The 25,973-nt window shown below is 42.1% G+C and overlaps 1 protein-coding gene across 1 annotated transcript; it reads right to left on the bottom strand.

Moving 5' to 3' along the window:
* Positions 1-3,682: 3,682 nt before the first annotated feature.
* LOC110692562 lies at positions 3,683-4,690 on the bottom strand. The gene is made up of 2 exons (XM_021869598.1): positions 3,891-4,690; positions 3,683-3,812 (listed from the first exon to the last, which is right to left on the bottom strand). Exons 1-2 carry the CDS (start codon positions 4,688-4,690, stop codon positions 3,683-3,685), a joined length of 930 nt encoding a protein of 309 aa, XP_021725290.1.
* Positions 4,691-25,973: the final 21,283 nt, after the last annotated feature.

Below are 25,973 nucleotides of genomic sequence, written 5' to 3'. Positions count from 1 at the left end.
TGACTTATTTATGTCGTTTAGCTTGTTTATGCTGCGACTTTGTCTTTTTGTGCCTACTTACTTCTTTTCGTATGGGCTTATTGTCTGGTTGTCTTCTCCTTTCCTCTCCCCCTCAAAGAGATGAGCTAATTGGGACTAAGAGAGCCTTAGTGTTGCCCACATAGCTCATCTTCTTCTTTTTTCCTTTTCTCTCCTGCTCAAGCTGAACGTATCAGGCTTCCCCCTCAGGCGTCCCCGAGGTGGTGCCCTGTTTTGCTGTGAGCAGGTGAGGTGAAGTTTTGGGGAGGGATGTGTTTGCTTTGCCACTTTGGGCTAGAGTGCTTCTTGCCTCTAACACTTTGTTATTGTCTTTATTTGACTTCTGCATGTTAACATATGATACTTGGGCATAACATATTAAACAAATTTACGCAGCATACTCCTCACGTAGAGGCTTGTATTTCATTTAATAAAAATGGCTCAAATGCCTTAATTAACATAACATGGACTGAATAAAAGTTTATCAGACTTGAAAAAACTATGTTTGTTTTTTAAACAAAATACTTCATTAACACATCCGCATTGAAACTGTTTCTTAAGACCTAACCTTCTTGATCTGCAAGGAGGAACGCTCCTGGTCCAACTTGCTCGTGAATGATGAAAGGGTCTTCCCAGTTTGCTGATAGCTTTCCTTGCTGATTTCCTCTTCCAACTACTGATGTCCTTCTAAGGACCAAGTCTCCGGGCAGGAGCTCCCAATGCTTGACCCTCTTGTTGAAAGCTTTTGAAATCCTGCTCTTCTGGCTGCCAACTTGAGAGCTGCTTTCAGCCTTACTTCTGGCAGGAAGTCTAGCTCTTTCAGCATACGCTTTTCATTTCCTTGCTACTCATAGTGGTGTATCCTTAGGCTGGGGATTTGCACTTCCACTGGGACAACTGCTTCAGCCCCGTAGGCCAGGTTGAAGGGGCTCTTACCGGTTGACTCCTTCTCAGTGGTCCTGTTTGCGTAAAAGACCTCTGGGACCAGGTCTTCCCACAGGTCTTTGTACTCCTCCAGCTTCTTCTGCAGGGCTGTCTGGATCAGCCAAGTAGTCCTTTATGGTGTCACAGTCAAATTGACACCCGTGATCAAAGAGTATACAATGTGGCACCCCGAATCTTATGATGATGCTTTTCCATATGAATGTCCTGACTTGGGCTGCCTTTATGTACTTAGTGGGTTCGGCTTCTATCCACTTTGTAAAATAATCTATCGCCACAATGAGGTACTTCCTACCCGCTGACGCAGTGGTGAAAGGTCCCAATATGTCCATTCCCCACTGAGCGAACGGGATCGGGCTAAGGATTGGAGTTAGATCGTTTGCTTGCTGATTTATGACTGGTGAATACTTTTGACACTTGTCGCATTTTTTTACATATGCTAGTGCGTCTTGTGCGAGAGTTGGCCAATATGCCCCCCTTCTGAGGACCTCTACTCCCATTGCTTTTCCACCAATGTGGTTGGCGCATATTCCGGAGTGGGCTTCTTCCATAATGTCCTCCTGCTCCCACTCTGGAATACACCTCAGCAGTGGTTTTGAGAAGCCCTTTTTGTTGAGTTCGCCGTTCATCTCTACATACCAGTTGGCGTCTTTCTTCACCTTCTTAGCCTGTACTTCATCATCGAGCAGTGAGCCGTGAACTTTGTACGCCAAGATGTTTGAGAACTAGGCTCTCTACCTTCTAATGCAGTTTACCTGCTCTTTTTCGGCAATGCTACTTTCTTCTAGTACTTCAACCATCACCGTCCTTGTTAGGATTTGTAAAGTGGAGCTGGCTAACTTGGATAAGGCGTCAGTCTGAGAGTTTCTTGCTCTGGGGACCAAGTCTATCTGGAAGTGGACTAGCTGGGCTGCCAGTTCCTTTACCTTGGTTACGTACTTCAGCATGGTGGCTTCCCTTATCTCATACGCCCCCTGTAGTTGGCTGGCGACGAGCTGAGAATCAGTTTGCAGGTGTACTTTACGGGCTCCGGCTGCGAGGATCATTCGCAGGCCTGCCAGCGCCGCTTCGTACTCAGCTTCGTTATTCGATGCTTTGAACTTGAACTTTATGGCATACTCGAATACGTTTCCTTCTGGAGATGTCATTATGACTCTTGCTCCACTCCCCGTTTGGGCCGAGGACCCATCCACTTCCACCTTCCAGACCCCAATATCATCTTCTTTCTCCTCGTAGGAAGCTTCCACTATGAAGTCTGCTAAAGCTTGTGCCTTGATGGCTGCTCTAGGTTTGACCTCGAATTCGTACTCAGAAAGCTCAATTGCCCATTTTAAGAGTCTGCCCGATGCATCCATTTTTTGTAATGCTTTCTCCAACGGGTGGTTTGTGAGGACTTCTATTACATGCGCGTCAAAATATGGATTTAGCTTCCTTGCTGCTGTGACCACTGCGAAGGCTAGCTTCTCTACCAATGGGTACCTTTGCTCTGCCTCGGTCAGCATGTGGCTCACGAAGTATATTGGCCTTTGTTGCTTTTGTCTTTCTACCTACAAAAAGGTTGCGATTGTCTGTATTGACGTAGAGATGTACAGCTGCAGATTTTCCCTCAGCTCCGGGCTGATAATTGTTGGGAGCTTAGTCATATGCTCCTTAATGCCCTCAAAGGCTTCTTTCTCTTTAGCCCCCCACTTAAATTCTCTGTTCCCTTTCAATAGCTGATAGAACGGCAGGGCCTTATCCGCTGACTTGCTGATGAACGTAGTCAGCGTGGCCATTCTGCCTGTCAACCGCATGATATCCTTGATGCACTTAGGCTCAGGCAGGCTGAGGACTGCTTCAACCTTTTCTGGATTGACATCTATCCCTCTCTCGCTGATAAAAAAAACCCCAAGAACTTTCCCGAGCTCACCCCAAAGACACATTTCTTCGGGTTGAGTTTGATTTTATATTTGTTCAGGGTGGCAAATGTTTGCTCCAGATCCATGATATGTTCAGCCTGCGTGACGCTCTTAACAATTGAGTCGTCAACGTATACTTCAACATTTCTACCCTTCTGGTGAAGGAATACTCTATCCATTGCCTTCTGAAAAGTTGCCCCAGCATTCTTCAGCCCGAAGGGCATAACTATGTAATTATACACTCCCCCTTCAGTGATGAATGCAGTTTTCTGCCTGTCTGGCTCATGCAGGCTGATCTGATGGTACCCTTAAAAAGCGTCCATGAAGCTTAGCAGGGCATGCCCGCTGGTTGAGTCTACCAACTGATCTATCCGCGGCAGCGGGTAACAGTCCTTCGGGCAGGCCTTATTAAGATCTATGAAATCAACACACATTCTCCACTAGCCATTTGCTTTCTTTACCATGACCACGTTGGCTAACCACTCTGGGTAGTCACAAGGTTTAATGAATCCTGCTTCCAGGAGATTCTCCACCTCCTCCTAGATTGCTTGGTTTTTCCCCGTGGAGAAGCTTCGTTTTTTCTGCCTAACTTGCTTAATATCCTCCTTCACATTCAGCCTGTGTACCATGACTACTGGGTCAATTCCGGGCATCTCATCTGCGGAAAATGCGAAAACGTCTTTGTTTTTCCTCAGTAGCTCTATGAGGTGTACCCCTACTCCGGGATCAATGTCTTTCCCAATTTTCACCGTCCTTGAGGGGTCACCTTCTGTGAGCTCGACTGTGACATGCTTCCCACTGGGAAGTGGCCTGGCCATTTCCTCTTAAGCAGGCTCGAAGTTCTCCATTGCTAACTTCTGCTTATCCTTTTCCCTGTGATATTCTTCACGCTTCCTTTTCCTCGACTTCTTCTCAGGTTGTTCAGGGGGTCTTTTCTCAGAACCAAGCCGCTGTCTGGTTTTTGCGGGCTGCTTTAAAGCGGTTATGTAACATTGCTGGGCTGTCTTCTGACTTCCCCTGAGCTTTTCTCACCGTCCCTCATTAGTTGTGTAGGCCATGGCAAGGTGATAGGTGGATACCACCCCGCCTATCTTGTGGATGAGCGGTCTTCCCATGATCACATTGTAGGGTGAAGGGGAGTTTATCACGAGGAACTCTGCCCGGACATCACGCCTTCTTGATCTTTCCCCTACTCGGACTGAGAGTTCGATTATACCTTCCGGGGTAAGCCCTGATCCATTAAACCCGGTGACTTCGTAGCTCACCCACTTCAGGTCTTTTCTGTCCAACTTCAGCTCGTTGAACGCACTGATGTATATGATGTTGGCTGAGCTGCCCCCGTCTATCAGTATTCTATCCACCTCCCAGTTTGCAATTCTCATTGTCACCACCAGCGGATCATCATGGGGGTAAATTATGCCCTTCTGATCATACTCGTCAAACGTGGCCTGCGGCTGCGGGGGAAGAGGTGGCCATCTACGCTTATCATTGTCGTTTATTTTATGTATCATCGCCCGCAGGTCAGCTCGCGCTCTGTTGACTGTTCCCCCATGTACTGGGCCCCCGCCGATCACATACACCCTGCCTTCTGGCTTGCCGACTATGTCTCTGTCTCCGGCTGGGCCCCTATGACCTCCTTTGCGGTTAGGGCGGCCCGCTCTATCCTCATCCCTCCTTCTGGGAGGGTCATCGCGCTGCTTAAACTGGTTCAAGTACCTTCTCCTGACCAAGTCTTCAATGTTGTCCTTCAAATGTGTGCATTCTTCAGTGGTGTGACCATGGTCCCTATGGAAGTCACACCATTTGCTAGTATCACGATTTCTGTTAACCATCCTTGAGGGTCTCTGCCACTTGTCATCAGCTTTGTTCACACTGAATATATGAGACCTGGAATGGGTTAACGGGGTATATTGGTCAAACTTCTTAGGCCTTGGCCCTCTCTTTGGGTCTGACCTTCTCAGTCCTACTGCTCTGTCCGCTTCTCTGCGGTTTTGCTCAGCCTGCTCGGCTGGTCCACCCTGGGCGTATTCTCTGCCCGGGTGACCTTTGCCCGCTTAAATGAGTCACCAGGTGCTTTCCTACCCAACATTGCTCTATCAGTCTCGTCTGTTTTGATGAACTCGTGCGCTTTGCCCAGCGCTTCAGCAAGTGTTTTGAGGCTCTTATGCCCCATATATGCTCTGAACGGTGATCCCGGTAGTAAGCCACTCTGCATTGCTAGTAGCGCTACCTCCTGGATCATATTTGGGATGGTTGTTGCCTCCTTGTTGAATCTGGTGATGAACTCCCTCAGGGGCTCGTCTTTCCCTTGAACCAACGACATCAGCTCGGTTGTCATCTTGGTTCGGTCTACCAAAGTTACGAAATGCTCCATGAACATTCTCTTCAACTGGTTGTACAAGTATACGAAACATTTGGGAATGGCTCCATACCACTCCGCAGCTAGCCCCTCTAGGGTCGGCGGGAAAGCCTTACACCAGACTGAGTTTGTCATAGTGTAAAGTACCATGTGGTTCTCAAAAGATGATATGTGGCTTTTGGGTGTTGTGGTTCCGCTATATTTGCAGCTTGACATCTTTATTTTCTCCATTGGTTCCTCCATAATCTCCTGGCAAAATGGGGAATCATTTGGAACAACATGGATTCGTGCTCGCTTGTCTCTCTCCGGGCTGGGTTCCCACTCTGAGGCTGGTGACCTGCTGCGGGGGACCCGCTTCTCCGGGCTGATTCGAGCAGGGGCTATTTCCTCCACACTCCATTCTCGATTCAGGTTACGAGCTTCTAGCTCCAATACCTTCTTCCTCAGCTGAATGAGCTCTTTTTGCTCAAGGGTGAGGGTCGTGGACGCCGGCTTTTTCACTACGGGCTTCGCAGCTGCCGTTGCCGGTGACGGACTTGCCCCCTTACCCATAATGGTGAGGACCGCGGACATTGCAGCTAGCTGCTCCTTACTGCACTTAGAGAGGTTCTGCAGAATGGCTGGCATATTTACGGGCTGCGGTTTCTAGGTTACAGGTGCTGAAACAATGAGCTCATTATTCGCGCCTGTTAATGGCATTCCGTATTTGAAAACGAAACTGGATCCCAACGGATCTACTCGTTTCACCGCCGCTTTAGCAGCAGCTGATGTCGATCCGGTGGGGTTGGATTTTTGCGAGATGGTCGATTTGGGGTTTCCGGTGGATCCTTTTGGATCAATGGTTACTGGGGGTGTTTTTTGTGGTGTTTAGCTGGTCTCATTAGTTTTAGACATGGGTGTCTGTACAGTTTCTTCTCCGGCCATGGCGGTTAGTTAACTAGTCCCTAGCTCAGATGGTGAACCTCAAATTAAATGATCCGACCCCTCCTTCTACCGCCAATTGTTCCCGGTGCGGATCCAAGGGTTCTGCTGGGTGAACTGGGTCCCGTCAACTATCTACACAAGGCAGCACACGTAAACTGCCCTCGGGGGTGGCTCGAGGAACCCCCCCCTCCGAAGCTTAAGTTAGAGAGTGTTTAGAGAGAAAAAGTGTACTTAGAAAGATGTAGAAAGTATAATGACTTGATTGTCTTACCCCCTTTTCGTTGTACTTTATCCTCTATTTATAGGCGTACCATCTCCTTCGTGGAGAGTTCAGCCTGGTCAGCCCAGCGGACTGACTCTGCCGGGCTAGTGAGCCCTCCTTTAATTGCTTTCTCGGTAGTGAGTGCGCACCCTGGGAGCTGGGCGATAGTTCAGCGGGAGCTATCCTACACATAAACTAATGATAAAATTGTGTAACACTCTAAGGTTTTACTATGTCCTCGATTGTCACAGATGATGGAGAAGTAGTTTCCATCGCTGGTATTTTCAGAAGCCTTGGAGCTCTCCCCTACAATCTTCTTTTTCACCCAAACAATGTTCTTCAATTTAGGGATTGGGGCCATTGCAACCTGTTTTCCTTTCCCTTTGACTATTGGAGCTTTCTTGCGAGTATTTGGTAAAGGTTCTTTGATTTTAACACCTTGTTGTGCGTGTTTGGAGGGAGCTTTCCTTTTTGTTTCCTTCGAACGAGCCTTAGGGGATGAGAAGTCTAATTTTCTTCTCACTCCTTTGTTTTGGCCACTAGGAGGAGTAGTAGTGGTTGAATGCATCAAAGGCTTAGGTGGATTGCGAGCGGTGGCGGCTTGAAGTTGAGATCGAGCCTTGTTTAATTCACCCTTATCCGCCACATTCATCCAAGCCTTGTAAAAGGAAGTTAATGTAATACTTGCGGTAGGATTTTGTATTACCCACCTAGGAAGACTTGACCAATATTCCATCCAACGAGGAATTCTTTCGGGTTTAAAGATCACATCTTTAGGGGCATCACAATCTTGCGGGGGAATAAATTGTCTCATCTCGTATTGTCTCATCACCCTACAAGGAAAAATATAAGTAGTACTAGATATGCCTAAAAGCCTAATGTAAGGGCAATTGAGACTATTCCCAATCATACTATTTATGTTCCACCAAGGAATCACAAAACGTATGTTAGGAACCCCATGACAGAAAAGCGACGTCCATTCCTCTTCATTCTTATTCTTATAAAGGATTTGACGTCCAAGGAATGTCTTTACTCCGTTAGCCTCAAGGTTTTGTGGCTGATCAACAATTCGCAAGCGCTCCATGAGCCAAATCTGAAAAAATAAAATAAAAAAAAAGAAGAAGAAAAAAATTAGTTTGCGATTTTTTACACAATTAGGTGGCGTGCGCAACCAAACCAGTTGCGCGCAGAGAAGAAGATTGCGCTGGTAAACGCCAAAAAAAAACCGTACGTGTAATAGGAGTGGACTTCTCGTGAAACCGTTTTCGTTAGGATCTCCTTTAAGGCAATTCAAGAACAGAAAAGTTTCTACCAAAACCAAAGGAGCGGGTGAATGACATCCCTCTATTTGCTCTACTATGGACACCATGGAATAATCTCCGTATTCTTTGCCTGTCCTAAGTTATAAGCAATTAACAACAAGACAATAACATAAAGCACGAATTTTAAAGCGTTGTTTAGTCATGTTGTCACGAGGGGCGACAAAGTGTTCAATAAATTGAATCAAGTTCACGCCTTCTTCATTTCCAATATTGGTCATATCATTGTCGGACAAGCAAAAAAATATTTGGAATATAAGTTTGGGATCCGACAAGGTAGGCGAATAAGTCACAGGGAGAGTGTTTAAAGGGAAACCTAGCAAGGCCTCGAACTCAACGGGAAGGGGGACAATTTCGCCCCCTTTGAACAAAAAAAGATGGTAGTTAGAGTCCTAATGATTGACTGCGGCATGAAGAAAATCAAAGTTAACCACTAGTTGCATATAATTCAATAAAGGGTCTAGGTGGCAAATTTTGAAAGCTAGTTTGTCCTCAGTTGAAAGGGAAGTGACTCATTGCTTCAAACGTTGCTCAAAGGTCTTCACCATTTTTCAAAAAATGTGAATTTAGAGGGATTAATTCTTTTTAGTTTCTTATATTACTAAGCGAATGAATGCGAGATGATCAAAATCCTACACGAAACCACATTTAAATAGACCCAAGAGGGGCAAATTTTTGGCAAATTCGGCTTAAAGGAAAGTTCACCAACAGGTGGCACGCAAAACTCATGAGTGGGGAATCATACGCTTGCCTTCTAACACTTTGTGTCCCTTTTCTTGCCTACTCTCTTATTTTCTTTTTTTTTTTTATTTTTTCTTACTTTCTTATTTTCATTTTATTTTCTTTTTTTTATTTATTATTTTCTTATTTTCTTTTTATTTTCTTTTTTCTTATTTTTCTCCTACTTTTTTTTTCTTTTTATTTTCTTTATTATTATTTTCCTACTTCCTTATTTTCTTATTTTCTTTTTTCTCTTTTTTCTTCTTTTTTGTTTTCGCCTTCTTTTTCGAGTTTGGTTGTTTATTCGAGGGGTAAGTGGGGAACCCTTTCCCTCCCTCGGAAAATAATAATAATGTACAAATGGAAACAAAAAAAAATGATGACATATATACAGATGTGTCATATGTACAACAAAATATATATATATATATGTATACATATACATATATATATACATATATATATATATACATATATTATATATATATATATATGTATATATATATATATATATATATATATATATATTACATCTGTTTCCTAAAAAAAATAATAACAATATGTGTACAAGAGGAATCAAGGTGCTCGGCGACTACTAGACGATTGTTGCACATCCTGCAAAATCCAAAACGAAGATTAATACGTGAAATGTAATAACTTCGTTGAAAAGAAAAGAAATAAAACTTACCGCGATCATCCGATGATCACGACATGATAAAGTCACGAGGGCTCTCCGATAAGCAGCTCGAAAGCATGTAAAGTCCTCACCATGCCGTTTACGGTTTCCCGCGGAACCTATTCCAAGAATACAAGGACAGTTAATAAACAAATGTATATGAAACAAAAATAAATAGAAATGTTTAAGTACATATATACAAAAGACATACCGACTCAACCGTCTCAGGTACAAACGGTATCCCCTCGTCATCCTCTGCTGCTGGAAGGGTCTCACGAATTACCGATCCAACAGCATCGGTATACGTGATCTCCGCTGTAGGAGGCACCCAACCACCTAGCTCGACCCGCAAAAATATATATGGAAAAAAACGATAAAAAGGTCAAAGTTCCAAAAAATAAATGGAAACAAGGAAAAAAGAGAGTTAGAATACTAATCGGAACAAAAACCAGAAAAGGAGTCAGTCTAACCGGAGAAGAAGCCTCCGGCAGCACCAACTGCTCAGTTGGATAACCAAGGATCGCATGAGCTCGATCCTCGGTAAACAGCAAGTCCAGACGCAGAATCCGGATCAGGGGATCCGCATGAACCAAAGGCTCCTCGGACGAAAGCTGTCAGAGAACACGCTCGCCTAAAAACCAAGCGTCTGTCCTCTGGAGAACCAAGAGTCCCGGATAGAGGGCCCAGAAACAACAATGAACCATGCCGGATCGGATAGCCTCAGGGACTCCGACGATCAAATTCCAAGGACGGAGATCGATCTATAAAACACAACCACATGAAAAATCGTCAGAAAATTAATAAAATAAAAAAAGAGCACATGTAGTTGGAATACTCACCAACGCACGAGTCGCCGAAAGGATCCTCTGGCAAAATTCGCCGGTAGAAGTAGCTCGTCTCTTCTTAATCGCAACCAATCGGTGGTCGATAGGAAAACGAAGAGCCCCAAGCATCCTGGGGGCTAAGAAAGGCAGGTACGAGTATCCCCAAGCCTGAAATCAGGAAAAGATAAGCCTAAAGGAAAAAGTGAAAGTGTAGACACCCATTTGTGTCTCCCCAAAACCAAACCCGGTGATGAGTACCTTTCACGTCGAATCATAATCGAATGAAGTGAAAGTGTGGAAAGCCTAGTGTTGCGGATAGTTTTAATTTCTTTTCTCTTCTCTTTGTTTTTGAAAACCTATCTTAAGAAAACAGCCAATCCAGTTTGGTTGGTCCATGGCAAGGGTCCAATAATGGTGTGGTTGGATGGGGCTTGAAAATAGTTTTCCAACAATATATTATAAGCCCAATTCCGATGAATATTGAGGAAGTTATGGCCAAATTACTGAACTAGGCCCGGTTTGAGCCTTATATGCGGCCCAATGATCTAGAGGAGGGCCTAATATGGATTTATCATTCCTAATGCAATTAGGAATGGTTTTTGTCTTCTAGGTCTTCTAGAAGGTTCTTTTCATTCCTAATCCAATTAGCATTGATAAATTGACTTTTGTTGACTTTTTAGAGTTTTAATCAGAATAAAAGAGTGTTTTTAAGGAAAATACGATTTTTCCCTCTGTACGGTTAAATTTTATCTGAAATTAGAAAACGCGTAAAAAAATTTGATTAGAGCCTGGCGCTAGCGTTAGCGCCTGGCGCTAACTTTGTTTTTTCACGTCGAAACTCTGATTTGTTTTTCTTTTTTTATCTTTTTGCCTGATTTTCTCTATAAATAGCCTCCTAAAAACTCCGTTTTGAATCACCTACAATCATCAATTCTTAAGAATTCTCTAATTCTTTTCCCTCGAAGCTAAAGATTATTCTTTCTCTCTCTTTTCTAAACCAACCTTTATACAAAATTCCGCATTCACAAGACCTAGAAACACCTAGCATTGTTCGAAGTTGCCTTCGCCCTATACGTGAAAGGTTTTAATTTCTGAGGGTTTGGAGCCAAATCTCTATTTCAATTATTTAATTTAATTGTTTTATTATTATTTTCCTTGAAGTTACTAACGCGTGTATTTTGTTATTAGAAAGAGATACGAGGCATCAAAGTAAGTGCTCTAATGTTTTTATTGATATTGTGATGTAGAAATCATGCTTAGGTTGTTATTATGATTCCTAGCATCATGTTAGGGTATGTTTATCTTCCTAGTATCATGTTTAGGGTAAAAACTAAAAAATGCTAATATCAAGTATGATGCCTTTTATACTCTTCCTAATATTTTTGTTAGTATCATGTTAGGGCTAAATATTTAATCTTTGATGCTTAGTGACATGCTAGGGTTTGTTATTAATCTTGTTAGTATCATGCCTAGGATCTTGCTATTATTATTATGCTTTAACATGATTATGTTAATTATGATTAATTTTATTATTTTAATTATTATTATAATTGTTATAATTTATGATCATGGTTATTTTAACTATTGTTATGATTATGATTATAATTGATTATTATTATGTTGCTTGATATTTATTGTTATTGCTTGATCACGCCTTTTATGCATGTTTAAAGAGAATATGTACTTGTAATCACGCTTAATAAGATAATTAATAATCTTGTTTAGGGTTAATTTGATTATAACTCAAGTGATCGCTTATAATAGTTCATTTGTGCATTAAATTCAACCAACATAGATAAACATGTTTAGGTTTAAACCTAATGATTGCATGTTAGTCAGAAAGCGCACATGAATACGATCAGAAAAAAGTAGTGGCCTATTATTAGGGCAGGTGTAATCTCTTTTAGGTTGGATTTTTACCTTCATCCCCGAACTACCAGTCAGGGTTCCAGACTTATTGGATTTAACAATCTCTAAGATCGTTCAGGGGTGTAACCGTCACCTCCCGGTTTACAAGTTCCTAAAACTTGTTGGCGACTCTTTTGCTCTATCTTCTTTCCCTTTGGACGCCACCGTACTTTAGTGTATGATCAAAGTGGGATCAAGCTAAGGATAATGCTTGAAATATTCCCTACAGTTTTTGGCGACTCCACTGGGGAGGATTTCTATTTTAATTCCTGAAATTTATTTCGGCAATGATTTAGAATGAGTGGATGAGACTCGAAACATTTTAAATATTTTATGTGCGTAATTTTGATTAACATTATTGTCATATGCATAAAAAAGATCTCATTGGAAAGACCATCTGTAATGAGTTAAAAACATAGGATTTTTACACGTAGGAAATTTGAGGAATATCTTTCACAACTAGGATCGAAATAAGGCTGCGCGAAACTGGAAAATTTTATCGAGCACAGAAAGCTGCTGAGGCATGTAAGAACCAGCGTCCGCGAATAAAGACTAGCGCCAACATTTTGACGTTAGCGCCAGGCGACAGCTTCTGTCGCCAGGCGCTGAAGCCAAAAGGTGGCGCTGGCCTCTATTTGCTGGCGCCAAGTTCTTCCAATACCGAACCAGAAATATGCGTTCTAATTTCAACCAGTATTTAGCACTCTTTGCTCGATCCTACTTCCTGAATGAGTTTTTCTCACTTTTTTGAAACCCATATGTGTTCTACATATGAACATAACCCCTGGGAATTCATGCTCCATCTACCTGATTGAACGCTCTGAGTAACAAAGGGTACATCCAAGAATGTTGAATTCACCAAACCATGGAAGCGAGTTTTTTCTAAACTCGCGGTGTCCTATCCACTCGCGCCAACCCTTCACAGTTAGGCTTCCGCGCGGTGTAGACGGACAATTAACCATGGACCCTCTATTGACTAACCCATATCCCTAACTTTAGAGAACTAAAGCCATGGTTAGGTTGCAAACTCATTGCATCATGTTGTGCCTAATTGACTAATTGTGCATTATTGGTTGTGCATACTCTATGTGTTTTTCCTAACCGTTTGTTTGACTTGTGCTAAGATTAAATAAATTGATTTATGACTAAAATAACTTTGCCTAATTAATTATATAATTAATTTGAGTAAATAAATTTTAATAATTCAATCAGAGTTGACTTAGTACGACTTTAGGCACACCCTGTAGGGTAATAATACCGAAAGCATTTTCAGATCGACGTTCCAGCAATGGCGCCAAGATTTGAATTGCAGCGCCACTCTCTGGAGTGTAGCGCCTAGCGACAATCCTATCGTCTAGCGCTACACTACAAAGAGAGGCGCCAGTCTTGTCGTTTTGGCGACAGTTCGGTTTATTTCTCGAGTCATCACCTTCTGTCTAATTGAGGAGTTTTCTAGTCGATTCAGTTGATTTTTACTGGTAATAATACCTTGTTAAGTCATTAATCGAGTCTAAGCACTAAGTCCCATGGTCTTACACAAGAGTCAGAGCATGTCACTTACACTCACCACATAAAGCACACACTAATGTGTACTTTGACCATGTCTAAGGGAGTCTAGTATGCGCGTATTTTTCGTCATTTTTTTAGGGGGGTAAGTCGGATATTAATTCTCTAAATAAATCAACTTGTTTTAACCCTATACTTAACTCCCAAAAATATATACCTTATTTTTTGCCAAAAATATGCACCTATTTTTGCTTTTCTTTTTTAAACCGTAAAGTCAAGGTCAATTTGAGTCAAGTAATTAAAACAAAAATGGTTTAATTTACAGCGCGTGGTCAAGCAAGGAAGGGCGTTTGATCAAAGACAACCTTTTTATTCAAGTCCAACTTTTCGACAATTCCATTGCTCGTAAAAGGAAAGCTAAGACAATAATGGCAACTCAAGAGGAAGTTAATGAGCTCAGGAACCAACTGATTACTGTGACTGAGGCGTTAAAGGTTCTAACCCTCAAGATTGATGATCCTATGAAACAACAACAAATGAACCTCATGCAAGAGAGTCTGAGCAAACTGTCTAGTGACTATAAGTTTCAAGGAATTAGCTCACAAGGGGTCTCGGTGGACAAGGATCTTTGTCCGCAGAAGTTCAATGCCAACGACATCCCGAAATTCAAAGCAACTGACAACCCTTACTTACATTTAAGAGCCTTCAAAACAATAATGAGTATTAAGGGTATCGACAAGAAGGTGTTTCCCTCCTTGTTTTCACTATCTCTCGAAAACGTTTTCCAACAATGGTTCTTTTCTCTTGAGAAAGAAAGAACCTCTACTTGGGAGTCCATAGTAAACTCTTTCATTGATAGATACAAGTGCAATATTCAAGTTGAGACTGACTATAAGGAACTTGCAATCCTCAAGCGGAAAGAGAATGAAGGTTTCACCTCTTTCTTCAACAAATGGAGAGAAACCTTAGCTAAGATGATTGAGGTGCCAAGTGAAAAAGAATCTGTGAGGTTATTCATCAAAAACCTTCAAGAGAAATATTCCAAGCATCTCAAATACCAGAATAATCTCAATACCTTTAAGGTCGTCTACGACATCGGAATCAATATTGAAGACGACCTCACTAAGCTGAAAGCTGCTAACAATAACTCCAACAGTGGCTGGAAAGGCAAGAAGAACGGCAATCCTTCTTCTTCCAAAACCACCCACTCGAACAATGTTGGCACCTTTAACTTAAGTGAAGTCCTCGCTATGAATAATCAAGGACAAAAGAAACCATTTAGGAGGAACTTTACTCCTATTGGTATGAGTTATGACACCGCATTTGACCGATTAAATGCAAAAGGTCTTATAACTCCTGTTGGACCATTTGGGGACCCACCAGTCCAGAAGAGGATGACTAATTGGAACCTCAATGCTCATTGCAAGTATCATCAAGGTAGGGGCCATCTTACCGAGAATTGTTGGAAGCTTAAAGAAGTTATCCAAGATTTAATCGACAATAACAAGCTACCATTGCCTCCTTCCAGTAAGAAGCCAAGTATTGATAATGCGCCTCTCGCTCACTCCTTGGCCATCTCTGATGATGAAAACGAGGTTGATCCCTCATCTCTCATCAAACGTGTCGAAGAAATCCATGCTATCGAAGAAGAGGAGGAGATCTTTTTCGATGCCATGGATAACCTTCCAGAATTAGCAAGTAAAGAGGATGTGCGGTAGCTTACATTATCCATGTTAGAGGGATCAAACTTGCTACGTGAAGCTCTTGAAGTTGCGAAGAAACTTCTAAAAGTGTGACGAGGTTCCACCCTCGAAAAATAAACCCATGAGAGAGTTCACACCCATGGGAATGACCTATGATGCTATCTTTGATCATCTCTATGATCAAGGACTAATCAAACCTATTGGCCCCACTGAGGATCCAACACCAGAAAAACGATCTTCATGATGGGAACCCAAGTCCTACTGTAAGTACTATTGAGGGAACGGTCATACCACAAATGAATGTTACAGTTTTTGAAACCTCATTCAAGATCTCATGGAAGCGAATAAGATCCCATTGCCTCTAGCTAGCGAGGAAACAAAGAAACACTTTTCTTTGCAAGTAATCGATAAATCCAAGAAGAGTAATAGACTCTACACTCCAATTGGGATTCCATATGCTCAAATGTTCAAAATGCTCTCCGAGAGTGGCGAGGTCAAACCTGTCGAACCGAGACTATTTAAATCGTTAAAAAGGACAGATAGATTTTATTGTCAATATCATCAATCAGGGAATCACACTATTGAAAACTGTTTTAAATTTAGGGATTTAATTCAGAAAATGATTGATGACAAAAGACTAGTCCAAGTTCCACAAGAAGAAGACGTAAATATTAATGGAGTTTGGAACAGCGACGAAGAAGATGTTTACTTGAAAGACATGGTAGGACCTCCACCTTCGGTGTCGTATGCCATAGATGACTTCTGGGTTGAAGAAGATTCATCCATAGCCATCCTCACAAGATCTGGGAGAATGCAACCTCCTGTTTTGACACAACCTATGCCAACTACGCAGCAAGTTCCCATACCTATCATAGAATACAATGACATTGTCAAACAGTTCAAGAAAACCAAGGTTGAAATGACCGTATGGAAGCTTCTGGAAACATCTCGAGAGCATAGGTTAGCAGTAATGAATGCCTTAGATAAGATAGGGATAGATTTTGACACCACTCCTGAGGGGTTGGCTAACTTCCTTACGAGTGATCTCCCTAGTCCTATCAACTTGATTACCTTTTCCGAAAAGGACTTACCTCTAGAAGGTGACAAGCATTATAAGGCGTTAAACCTCATTGTGGTTTGTAAGAGAATGAACATCCCTATGACTCTTGTAGACAATGGATCGGCCATTAATGTCTATCCACTCAGAATTGCGAGGATGCTAGGCGTAAGAGATGAAGACCTAACCCCGTCAACGCAAGGAATAAGAGCTTACGACAATGCTCGACGTCAAGCTCTTGGTAAGATCACTATGAATGTAACGGCGGGAGCAATAGAACACGCTACTACATTCCAAGTAGTAGACATTAAGGCTTCGTTCAATCTATTGTTGGGACGCCCTTGGCTTCATGACCTAAAGGTCGTCCCTTCATCTTTCCACCAACAAGTAAAGGCCATAGTTGGAGGAATTCCCATTACAATCGATGCTTCACCCATGAAGATTAAAACTATAAAGAATCCAATAATTAATGTGGAGCACGATGAAGACGATGAAGAATTGTGGGACTTTAATGAAGAGGTCTCCTTAATCGATGAAGATGAAAGGACCCCTCTCTGCCACGACCTCCACTCCAATATGGTAGTTAACGCTATTCTGAAGAAGCAAGGACATTTTCCTGGGATAACCCTGGGAAAGAAAAAAGGAATAGCAAAACCGCTGGAATCACCTGGCCTCCCTAAATTAGACACTTTTGGACTTGGTTTCGAACCGACTTGAGAAGATCTCAAGTGAGCCCAGGAAAATTCAAAAGCACGTAGGGACGCTCGCATCCAAAAGAAAACAATCCCAATGGATCAGTATCCTCTTACCCTCAATGGAAAATTCATAAAAGAAGGAAAGGACTATCCATGTTACGAATTTCCTGAACCGTTTGTCGTAAATGGCATAAGGCAACCGGGATTCGAGATTTTCTTAGATTGCTACTTCATAGACGAAATCCCAACTCCTATCCACAAGGAGAAAGCACCCCCGTGCTTTGACTTTAATGTCATGGGATTACTATTTGGGCGAGAAAAAGATGAGCCAACATACAAAGAGGATAACTCCTAGCTCATCCAAACAGTCCTACAAAGCGAAATCTTTGATCCCTCAAAGCTCATCACTCCAGCGGAAGGATCATTACAAGGGTGGCGCAAGACCGTCAAGGTGACTACTCCAAGCGGAAGGAAAAGCTCCATCACAATGGAGCAAGGACCGATGTTCGAAGAGTCGTTAGAGTCAGAGTCAGAGTCTCTCTCTATAGAGTCATCTAAGTCTTTAGTTGTAACGCCCCCACCTTCTATTTCTTCCCATAAGATAGTTAGCGATCAAGTCCCTGAGGACATATCCCTCTTTGATGTAATGATCTCAGAATTTAATAATATGTCTTCTTCTCCTTACTCTTTGTGTTCTTCTTTAACTCAAGATGACGAGCATTGCTTAACTAACAATGAAAATGACAAAGAACTTATTAAAGCAATGGAAACACTTGAAAACAAAACACTGATAATTGAGGAAACTGAGACGGTTGATATCTCAAATGATTCAGTGATAAAAGAGAAGTTAAAATCGGATTAACACTTAATGAATAAGAAAGAACCGACTTAATTAACTTGCTTAAAGAATTTATCGATGTATTCGCTTGGTCATATGAAGATATGCCAGGCATTAATAGAGAAATAGCTCAACACACCATACTGTTAATTCCATGAATGAAACCTGTAAAACAAAAGTTACGTCGAATGAAACCCGACGTAGCTCTTAAAATAAAAGAAGAAGTTCAAAAACAAATAACTGCAGGTTTTATCAAGGTATCCAAATACCCCGAATGGGTCGCCAACGTCGTCCCAGTCTAGAAAAAAGATGGAAGGGTAAGAATGTATGTCGAGTATTGAGATCTGAATAAGGCAAGTCCAAAGGACGACTTCCCTTTACCACACATCGATATTCTGGTGGATAACACAGCAAATCATGCACTTCTCTTGTTCATGGATGGATACGCGGGCTATAATCAGATTCTCACGGCGAAAGAAGACATGGAGAAAACAACCTTCATAACACCATGAGGTACTTACTACTACACGGTAATGCCATTCGGGTTGAAAAATGCGAGTGCTACTTACCAACGAGCAGTGACTGCCTTGCTCCATGACATGATGCATAAAGAAGTTAGAGTATATGTGGAAGATATGATTGTGAAATCAAAAGATCGCCCAGGCCATCAAATAGCCTTGAGAAAATTCTTCAAAAGGCTGAGAAAATACAACATGAGGTTGAATCCATCCAAGTGTGCTTTTGGAGTCACCTCAAGCAAGCTTTTGGGTTATGTCATAAGCTCTAGAGGAATAGAGATAGACCCAACCAAGATCAAGGCAATCATGTCAATGCCACCGCCCAAAATCGAGAAGCAAATTTGAGGATTTATTGGCCGGTTGCAATACATAAGCAGGTTCATATCAAAATTGACAACAATATGTGAACCAATTTTCAAAAAGCTTAAAAAGAATGTACCATTGATATGGGATGACGAGTGTCAAAAAGCCTTTGAAAAGATCAAATCCTATCTCGCAAATCCTCCAGTATTAGCACCAGAACTCCGGGAATACCTCTTAGGTTGTACTTAACGGTCACCAAAGAGACAATGGGAGCCATGCTAACACAATAAGTAGAAGGCAAAGAAAATTCGATCTAATATCTAAGCAAAAAGATGCTCGAGTATGAAGTAAGCTATACACCACTTGAGAAATTGTGCCTCGTATTGATGTGGGCCACAACCAAGTTAAGATATTACATGCTCGTGCATACAGTCTATGTAGTCTCCCGATTAAATCCACTCAAGTATTTATTCGAGAAATCTACACTCAATGGGCTCATATCAAGGTGGATAGTCAACTTAGCCCAATTTGACGTAAGTTTCACGCCATAAAAAGCTATCAAAGGATCTGTAGTTTCGGATTTTCTAGCAGACTTTCCAATAGAAGACTCGACGCCAATACACGACAATTAATTTCCAGACGAAGACTTGATGTTCACCGAAGACGATACTTGGACCTTGTACTTCGATGGAGCCTCAAACCAAAAGGGATGTGGCATTGGAGTATTACTAGTGTCGCCTAAAGAAGAGCATGTTCCAATCTCCATAAAGCTTGATTTCGACGTTACCAACAACGTTGTTGAATACGAAGCATGTGTGGTAGGCCTCGAAACAGCTTTGGCATTGGGAGTGAAAAAATTACGAATATTCGGAGACTCTTCATTGATCATCAATCAAATCTCTAAAAGATGGAAAGTAAGGAGCGAAAGCCTAGCCCCTTACCAAACTTATTTGGAAACCCTCACTATTCAGTTAGAGAAGGTGGAATACACATATCTACCTAGAGAAGAAAATCAATTTGCTGATGCCTTGGAAAGACTAGCCTCAATAGTTAGGATTCCCACGAAAATCGAGCAAATGCCTCTAACTATAGAAAAAAGGCATAAACCGGCTTATATTCAAGCTATAGAAGATGATGAAGTGATCCAAGAAGAAGAAGAAGAACTGTGTTATACAGATATATTCAACTATGTCACTAAAGGAGAATACCCTCCCCATGCTGACAAAAGAGCAAAACGAGCATTAAGACTCTTGGCTTCCCAATACGTACTCATAGACAACGAGTTACACAAAAGGTTACCTAAATGTCGAGCTCTCTTATGTGTAGGAAAAAAGGATCCTCAAAGAGCAATGAGGATAGTCCACGAAGGAATTTGTGGAACTCACGTTAATGGCAAAATGTTAGTCCAAAAGATAATGCGAGAAGGATACTATTGGACTATAATGAATAGGGATTACCATTAATACGTAAAAAGATGCCCTAAGTTCCAAATCTACGCTAATTTACAACATGTTCCTCCATCTTTACTCTACACCTACACTTCTCCATGGCCATTCTCTACATGGGGAATTGACATCATCGGCAAAATCACTCCCCCGAGAACAGGAGGTCACGAATATATCTTAGTGGCAACTGATTACTTCACAAAGTGGGTGGAAGCACAATCATACGCCAAACTCACTGCAAAACATGTAGCACTCTTTATCGAAAGAAATATTATTTGTCGATATGGAGTCCCACATTAAATGATAAGTGACAATGGAACTCACTTTCAAGCCGAGTGTGAAGAATTGCTACAAAAATATGGTATTCAACATCATCATTCTTCTCCTTATAGACCTCAGGCAAATGGAGCAGTCGAAGCGGCCAATAAAAATTTAAAGACTATCATCGAGAAAATGACAGAAAATTACAAGGATTAACCTGACAAACTTCACTTCGCATTGTGGGGTTATCGCACGTCAATTCGCACATCAACAGGAAATACGTCATTTTCCTTAGTTTATGGAATGAATGTCGTACAACCTTTAGAGCTAGAGATCCCATCTCTACGCATCGCATTAGAAAGCAAACTTGATGAAGTTGAATGGACTAGGGCGAGATATGAGGAGCTAATTCTACTTGATGAAAAACGACTAGAAGCTCTACATCATACTCAATGCTATCAAACTCGTATGGCTAGGCATTTTAATAAGAAGGTTAAGACAAGAAACATCAAAGTAAGAGATTTGGTGTTAAAAGCATTAAGGAAAAATGTTTTAGATCCAAGGGGAAAATTCATACCTAATTGGTCTGGACCCTATATTGTCAAAACAATCCTGTCAAGAGGTGCAGCAAAATTAACTGATATGGATGGCAATGAGTTCTCGAACATGACAAATCTTGACCAACTTAAAAATTACTACCCATAATTACTTGAGTAGGACACTCAAGAGAGCTACATTTGGCCTGATTCCTTAAGAAATGATACGTAGGCAACCTTCTACGGGTGCGGCCACTTTATTTTTTTCAACCTGTAATAAAATTGGAGAACCTCGAAAAGGCACCTTTGGATTCTTCTTTAATTTGTCAAGACTAAGCATAGTCTCTCCAACTATTAATGGCATTGGATTTCTCCCATCAGATTCAATCTGCTCCAAAACAGTTGATATAATTGCTTCACCCTCATTAGTTTTACCACTAGTGAGAAGATATTGATTAAGCATACAAAAAAGATAAGCACTTCTTCTATAAACATGAAAGGACTCAGAATAAGGTTTATCAAAATATAGGCGAGAAAATTCTTTCAAATTAACTATGCTACCATCTACTATATTTGTTAGATCTTTGTCTTTTAAATTAAAGAAGCGCTCAAAATCCTTGCATTAATATTCATTTATTCTAGGGATTAATACAAGATCTAATGCAGGGAAACCTAAGATGGCACCGAATTCTTCCGACAAAGGGCTAATTTCTTCATACCCTAATCTAAAACAATGTGTGTCCACATCCCAATACTCTAGGGAGGTATGAATAAAGTCTACATCAAGATCTACCCCTTTGACACCATAAATACCCCCATATGAAAAACATCTAACTCTTTTCTCTCCTTGACAGTAAGAGACCGACACCATTCACGAGTGAAGTTGGTAAAACTTTTAGAGACTAAGGACATGATTATTATTTTTTCAAAAGCTAAAGATATATTTAATCTGCTGAAATTATGAAGAAAATCGGTTGGGCAGGGGGCTATTTATACACAAAATCAGTGCAGTTTTAATCCGGAAAGGATTCGGAGTCAACGCTCATCAGCGCCAAACGCCAGACATTGGCGCCTGACGCTAGAGCCTGGCGCCAAATGCTAAGGTTAGCGCCTGGCGCTAACCCAAAACGCGTGGTTGCCAGGTGGCGCTAACGTGTCTTATCATACGAGCTTTCCAAAACCGCGTTTTTTGGCCTGATTCGAGTCAGACCAATGACTTTACGGTCTTTTATTCTTTTTTTATACTTTTTTCTAAATTATTTTTTCCTTCTTCTTAATTAATATATCCATTATAGTAATTATATTATTTTTCGAATTTCATTTAAACTTAACTTTTAAGTTTTTATAAATCCAATAATTTTTACTTTAATTTTTTCATTTTTTTCTTTTTGGGGGAGAAAGTCGGGTACCCTCCATCAATAATAAAAATGACGGAATTTTTGCGCAAAATTAATTTTCACAATTCTTTGCACACACAAAAAAAAATAAAAAAATGAAAAATAATAAATAAATACTAAATAAACTCATAAGTAATATGTATATACAAGCATGTCTAAATAATGAGTCTAAATAAAGGCAAATTTCTTTACAAAGTCAAAATATTAAAAAAAAAAAAAGCACATGAATAAACTACATACGGCGCTGTGAGACGTACACCCATCATCTCATAAAACTGCACCGTGGGAGGAGTAACCTCTCCACTAGCTCCAGCTCCAGCTCCGGTCTCCTCGGGAGGTGAAAAACTCAGCACAGGACCCATCCACCCAAGATCAACCTGAGGCTGAGGCTGAGGCTGCGGAGGCTGCTGCGATGATGAGCCGACCTCGTACATCCCACCACCTCTAAGAGCCGAGGTAGCCTCTCCCTGGCCTTCCAGCGCAGCATGTGCACCCTCAGATGAAGAGCCTGAGCCCTCTACCGCCTCGGTGCAGGCAACCTCAGAACGACCACCCTGACCGCCGAAACCAGTGCGGCGACGTCTCGAGCTAGACCTCGCCGGCTCTCTCCGTACCTCAGGTCTCGTACGGGTACAAGAAGGAATGGGCTGACCCTGCAAAAGAAACTAAAATCAGAAATAAGCAAAATAGAAGCAGTAATGCAAAATAAGAAGGGAAATTACCTCTTGAACGACGTCGTCGCGACGACATGTAGCCACGTTCCTCATCCAACGAGCTGGCTCCGGAAGGCATCTATGCACCGTGCCATCGTCGTGACCACCTCTCGCGAGAACTGTTAAGGAAGTAAAGTCAGTAATGATGCATAACATATATGGACAAAAGTTGCAAATAAGCTTACCCGAGTCTGGTGGCGAGGAATCGACCGCTCCACGAAGCGCTCACCCTCAGGAGCTAGAGGAATCATCTCCTCAATCGGCCCGTATGTCCCCTGATAGTGGATGGACATACGAGGTGACACGAACTCAGTAGGATCAGCCTGACAAAAGCAAATCAAAGTTAGTAAAATGTTGCTTGGGGGCTACTTAAACAAAGCTAAAAGCTAAAAATTATACCGCCACCTCCTCAGCCAATATAGGGACCGGAGCTAACAACGGTAGTAGCTCCTCCTCATAGCACCGCCCTAGGATCGTATAAGATTGCCAAGGGGTACCAGCTCTCTCTGACATGCTCACCAACCTCGCGGCGTTGAACATGTGACGCGGTGGAGGTGCAGGAATGACAAAGGTGTCCGAGGAATACTGAATAGCAACCCTCTCTCCAAGATACGCGATCGCTCCATATGTCCCCGAGAAATAGTGACGCTCAGCAGTATACTGCGCGGCTAGCCCAGGGACAACCAAGCTGACCCACGGCCGGTACAGCATGTCAGGCTCCTACAAAGGATGCCTATTAGATAAGAATCTATCAAAGTAATGCAAAGAGTTCAAATATGTAAAGAACCATACCGAGATGATCCAATCTCGGACATAGGCAGTGGACATCCCAGCACGGCGGCTTCCCCAGGAAGCACTCACTGGAAACCTGCGCGGCGACAGTCTCGCCGGCGCGACTGAGGGAAAGTACTCGTAGAATCAAATCTACAAAAGGCAAAAATTATCAGCAAGTGCTAATCAAAGCTTAGAGCTAAACTTTAAAGGGAGATACATTATACCTCTATGACTCTCCAGAAGCCGGATAGAGCGACGTTCCCCGTGAAGGACCGGTGTCAACACGAGTCTCGTAACGCTCGGATGAAGTAAGCATAGGCCAAGTTGGCCCAGTCATAAGTCCCTATCAAGTGTAGATCACGGACTGCAGGCAGGTAGTAAAGAAGCACACTACTACCCTTGTCAGGGGAGAATGTCCCTGACAACAAGATAAGTACAAAGATGCGCACCTGCTGCTCTCGGGTGGTCACATCATCATCATAAGTCGCTGCTAGAATCAAACGGCGAATCCCCTTCGCACTGAACTGGGATGACTCTACCTCAGCACGAGCCCGAATAGAAATTGGACCTAAGAGCTCCTCGACCTTGGGAGAAAAGACGCTAATCTCGTTGTCAAAAGGCAGCGCAACAAAGCTAAACTCAGTCCCGTAATGAGACTAAAGTCGGTCGGGGTGACCACCATCTCACCCCAAGGAAAGTGGAAAGTGTTGGTGGTGTCCCAAAAGAACTCCACCAAAGCACGAACCACGTGATGACCCCCGCTAGAGGCAATCATAGCCTCTGAGGTCTCAAAAAGTGCAGCCAGTCCGCAAGACTCCCAGAGAAGTCTCGCCTCTCCGTCATTGCCGACGTACATCTTGTACAGGTCGCCCAAAGTATCGCAACCTGAACCATGGCAGCGCATCCTACCGACCGTGATCCCCCGTCGCACCCTCTCAGAAATATGGTGGACGGGAGAGAAGTATAGAGTCTGCTCATCCCACTCATGGAGTCGGCCGAGAGAAGTGGACGGGTCGGCGTCGTCCTCTACGGGCTCGTGCTCCCGTCGAACGTCTCAGGACCGTGAACCCGAACCTCGCTATCTAGCCATGCTACATTGTGCAGAATTATCATAAATTAAAGTTCAATAGTATCTAAGGTTTGCCTAGCCGCATGATACTATGTTCGCAAAAAAACAGAGTACGTAGTACTAAAACAGAGCACAAATTCAAATTGAGCATATACAGCATTTTTCAAGCATTCAAACAATTTCTTGCAATACTATAGTAATTATTGTGACAAATTGGACAAGAATTGCTATAAAAAACGTCAAGAACAAGCCACATTGTCTTCCGACCTTAAGAGGTCCAACAATGGTGATTTGTTCATTTCTTCACCAAATTGAGTCAAACAAGTCTCAAATTACTCCGAAGGCAATATATAAACATAATCAAGCAATTTAATGGCATAAAATTTGACAAACAAAGAGAATTAAGCAATTTAAGTTTTGAAATTTCAAGAAATTCGTGAACAAACATGTGCAAAATTCATTAAAATCGGAGTGAGTTTGAAGAAAATTACATAGATCGGGAAAATGGATGGAATAAGATTTGATTTGCAACAAATTTGAGCGAAATCAGTTGAGAAACGAGCAAGATCGAGCAAATTGAAGTTCTGAGTGATTCTCGAGCAAAAAAACGAGCAGCAGCAACGGAAATGAAGAAGAGAAGGGTATTTATGGAAAACCCGACTCTAGCGCCAAGCGACATGCCTTGGCGTCAGTCGTTAAAACTTAACGCCTGGCGCTAATGCCAACGTCTGGCGCTATAGCCATATGTGTGGCGCCAGCAATATTTCGGTGGCGACAGACTGTCCAGCCACTCGGTGCGGTTGTTCCAACCTTTACCAATTAATTTTGGGTTCCTTGGTACGCCAGTTAGCCCCTTTAATCAATTTGACATGATTTAGTAATCGGCTCGATTACAATTAAGTGATCGACCTGATGAATGATCGTCTCACTTAGCTTAAAGCGCCTAAACATTGGCTCATTGCAAAAGCACCAACATAATGGTTCATATAGCAAATAACCGACATAATGGTTCATAATGTTTCACAATTCAACAAAAGGCACCAACATACAGATTTAAAAGCAGCAGAAGCGCCGACGTACAGGCATAGCGGAAGCAAAGTTCAAGCGAGCTTTTCAAGATCGACAAGCGTAGGTCTTTGGTAATTTTCCTTGGAATATTATCGCAACAAATGAGTATAGCTTCAAGCGAGGATATCTTCGGCAGCGTTCCCTAGCTTGCGGAGAGTTGTCACAAACAACTAGAAGGTCGTTTCAAGCGAAGCAATCTTCGATGGGGTTCTCTAGCTTGCAGAAGTCTATCATGGCGGA

The sequence above is a fragment of the Chenopodium quinoa genome, unplaced genomic scaffold (genome assembly GCF_001683475.1).
Source record: "Chenopodium quinoa cultivar QQ74 unplaced genomic scaffold, ASM168347v1, whole genome shotgun sequence".
Taxonomy (NCBI): Eukaryota; Viridiplantae; Streptophyta; class Magnoliopsida; order Caryophyllales; family Amaranthaceae; genus Chenopodium; species Chenopodium quinoa.
Note: the sequence above shows the minus strand (reverse complement) of the source record. Positions and strands in the feature narration are given on the sequence as shown.

Excerpts from the sequence above, each read along its gene's own strand:
- LOC110692562 (XM_021869598.1), bottom strand. The coding sequence starts at position 4,690 with ATGGTTAACAGAAATCGTGATACTAGCAAATGGTGTGACTTCCATAGG. Across the intron at positions 3,813-3,890 it reads TACACAACTAATGAGGGACG|ACAGCGGCTTGGTTCTGAGA; the intron begins GTGAGAAAAGCT and ends CGCAAAAACCAG.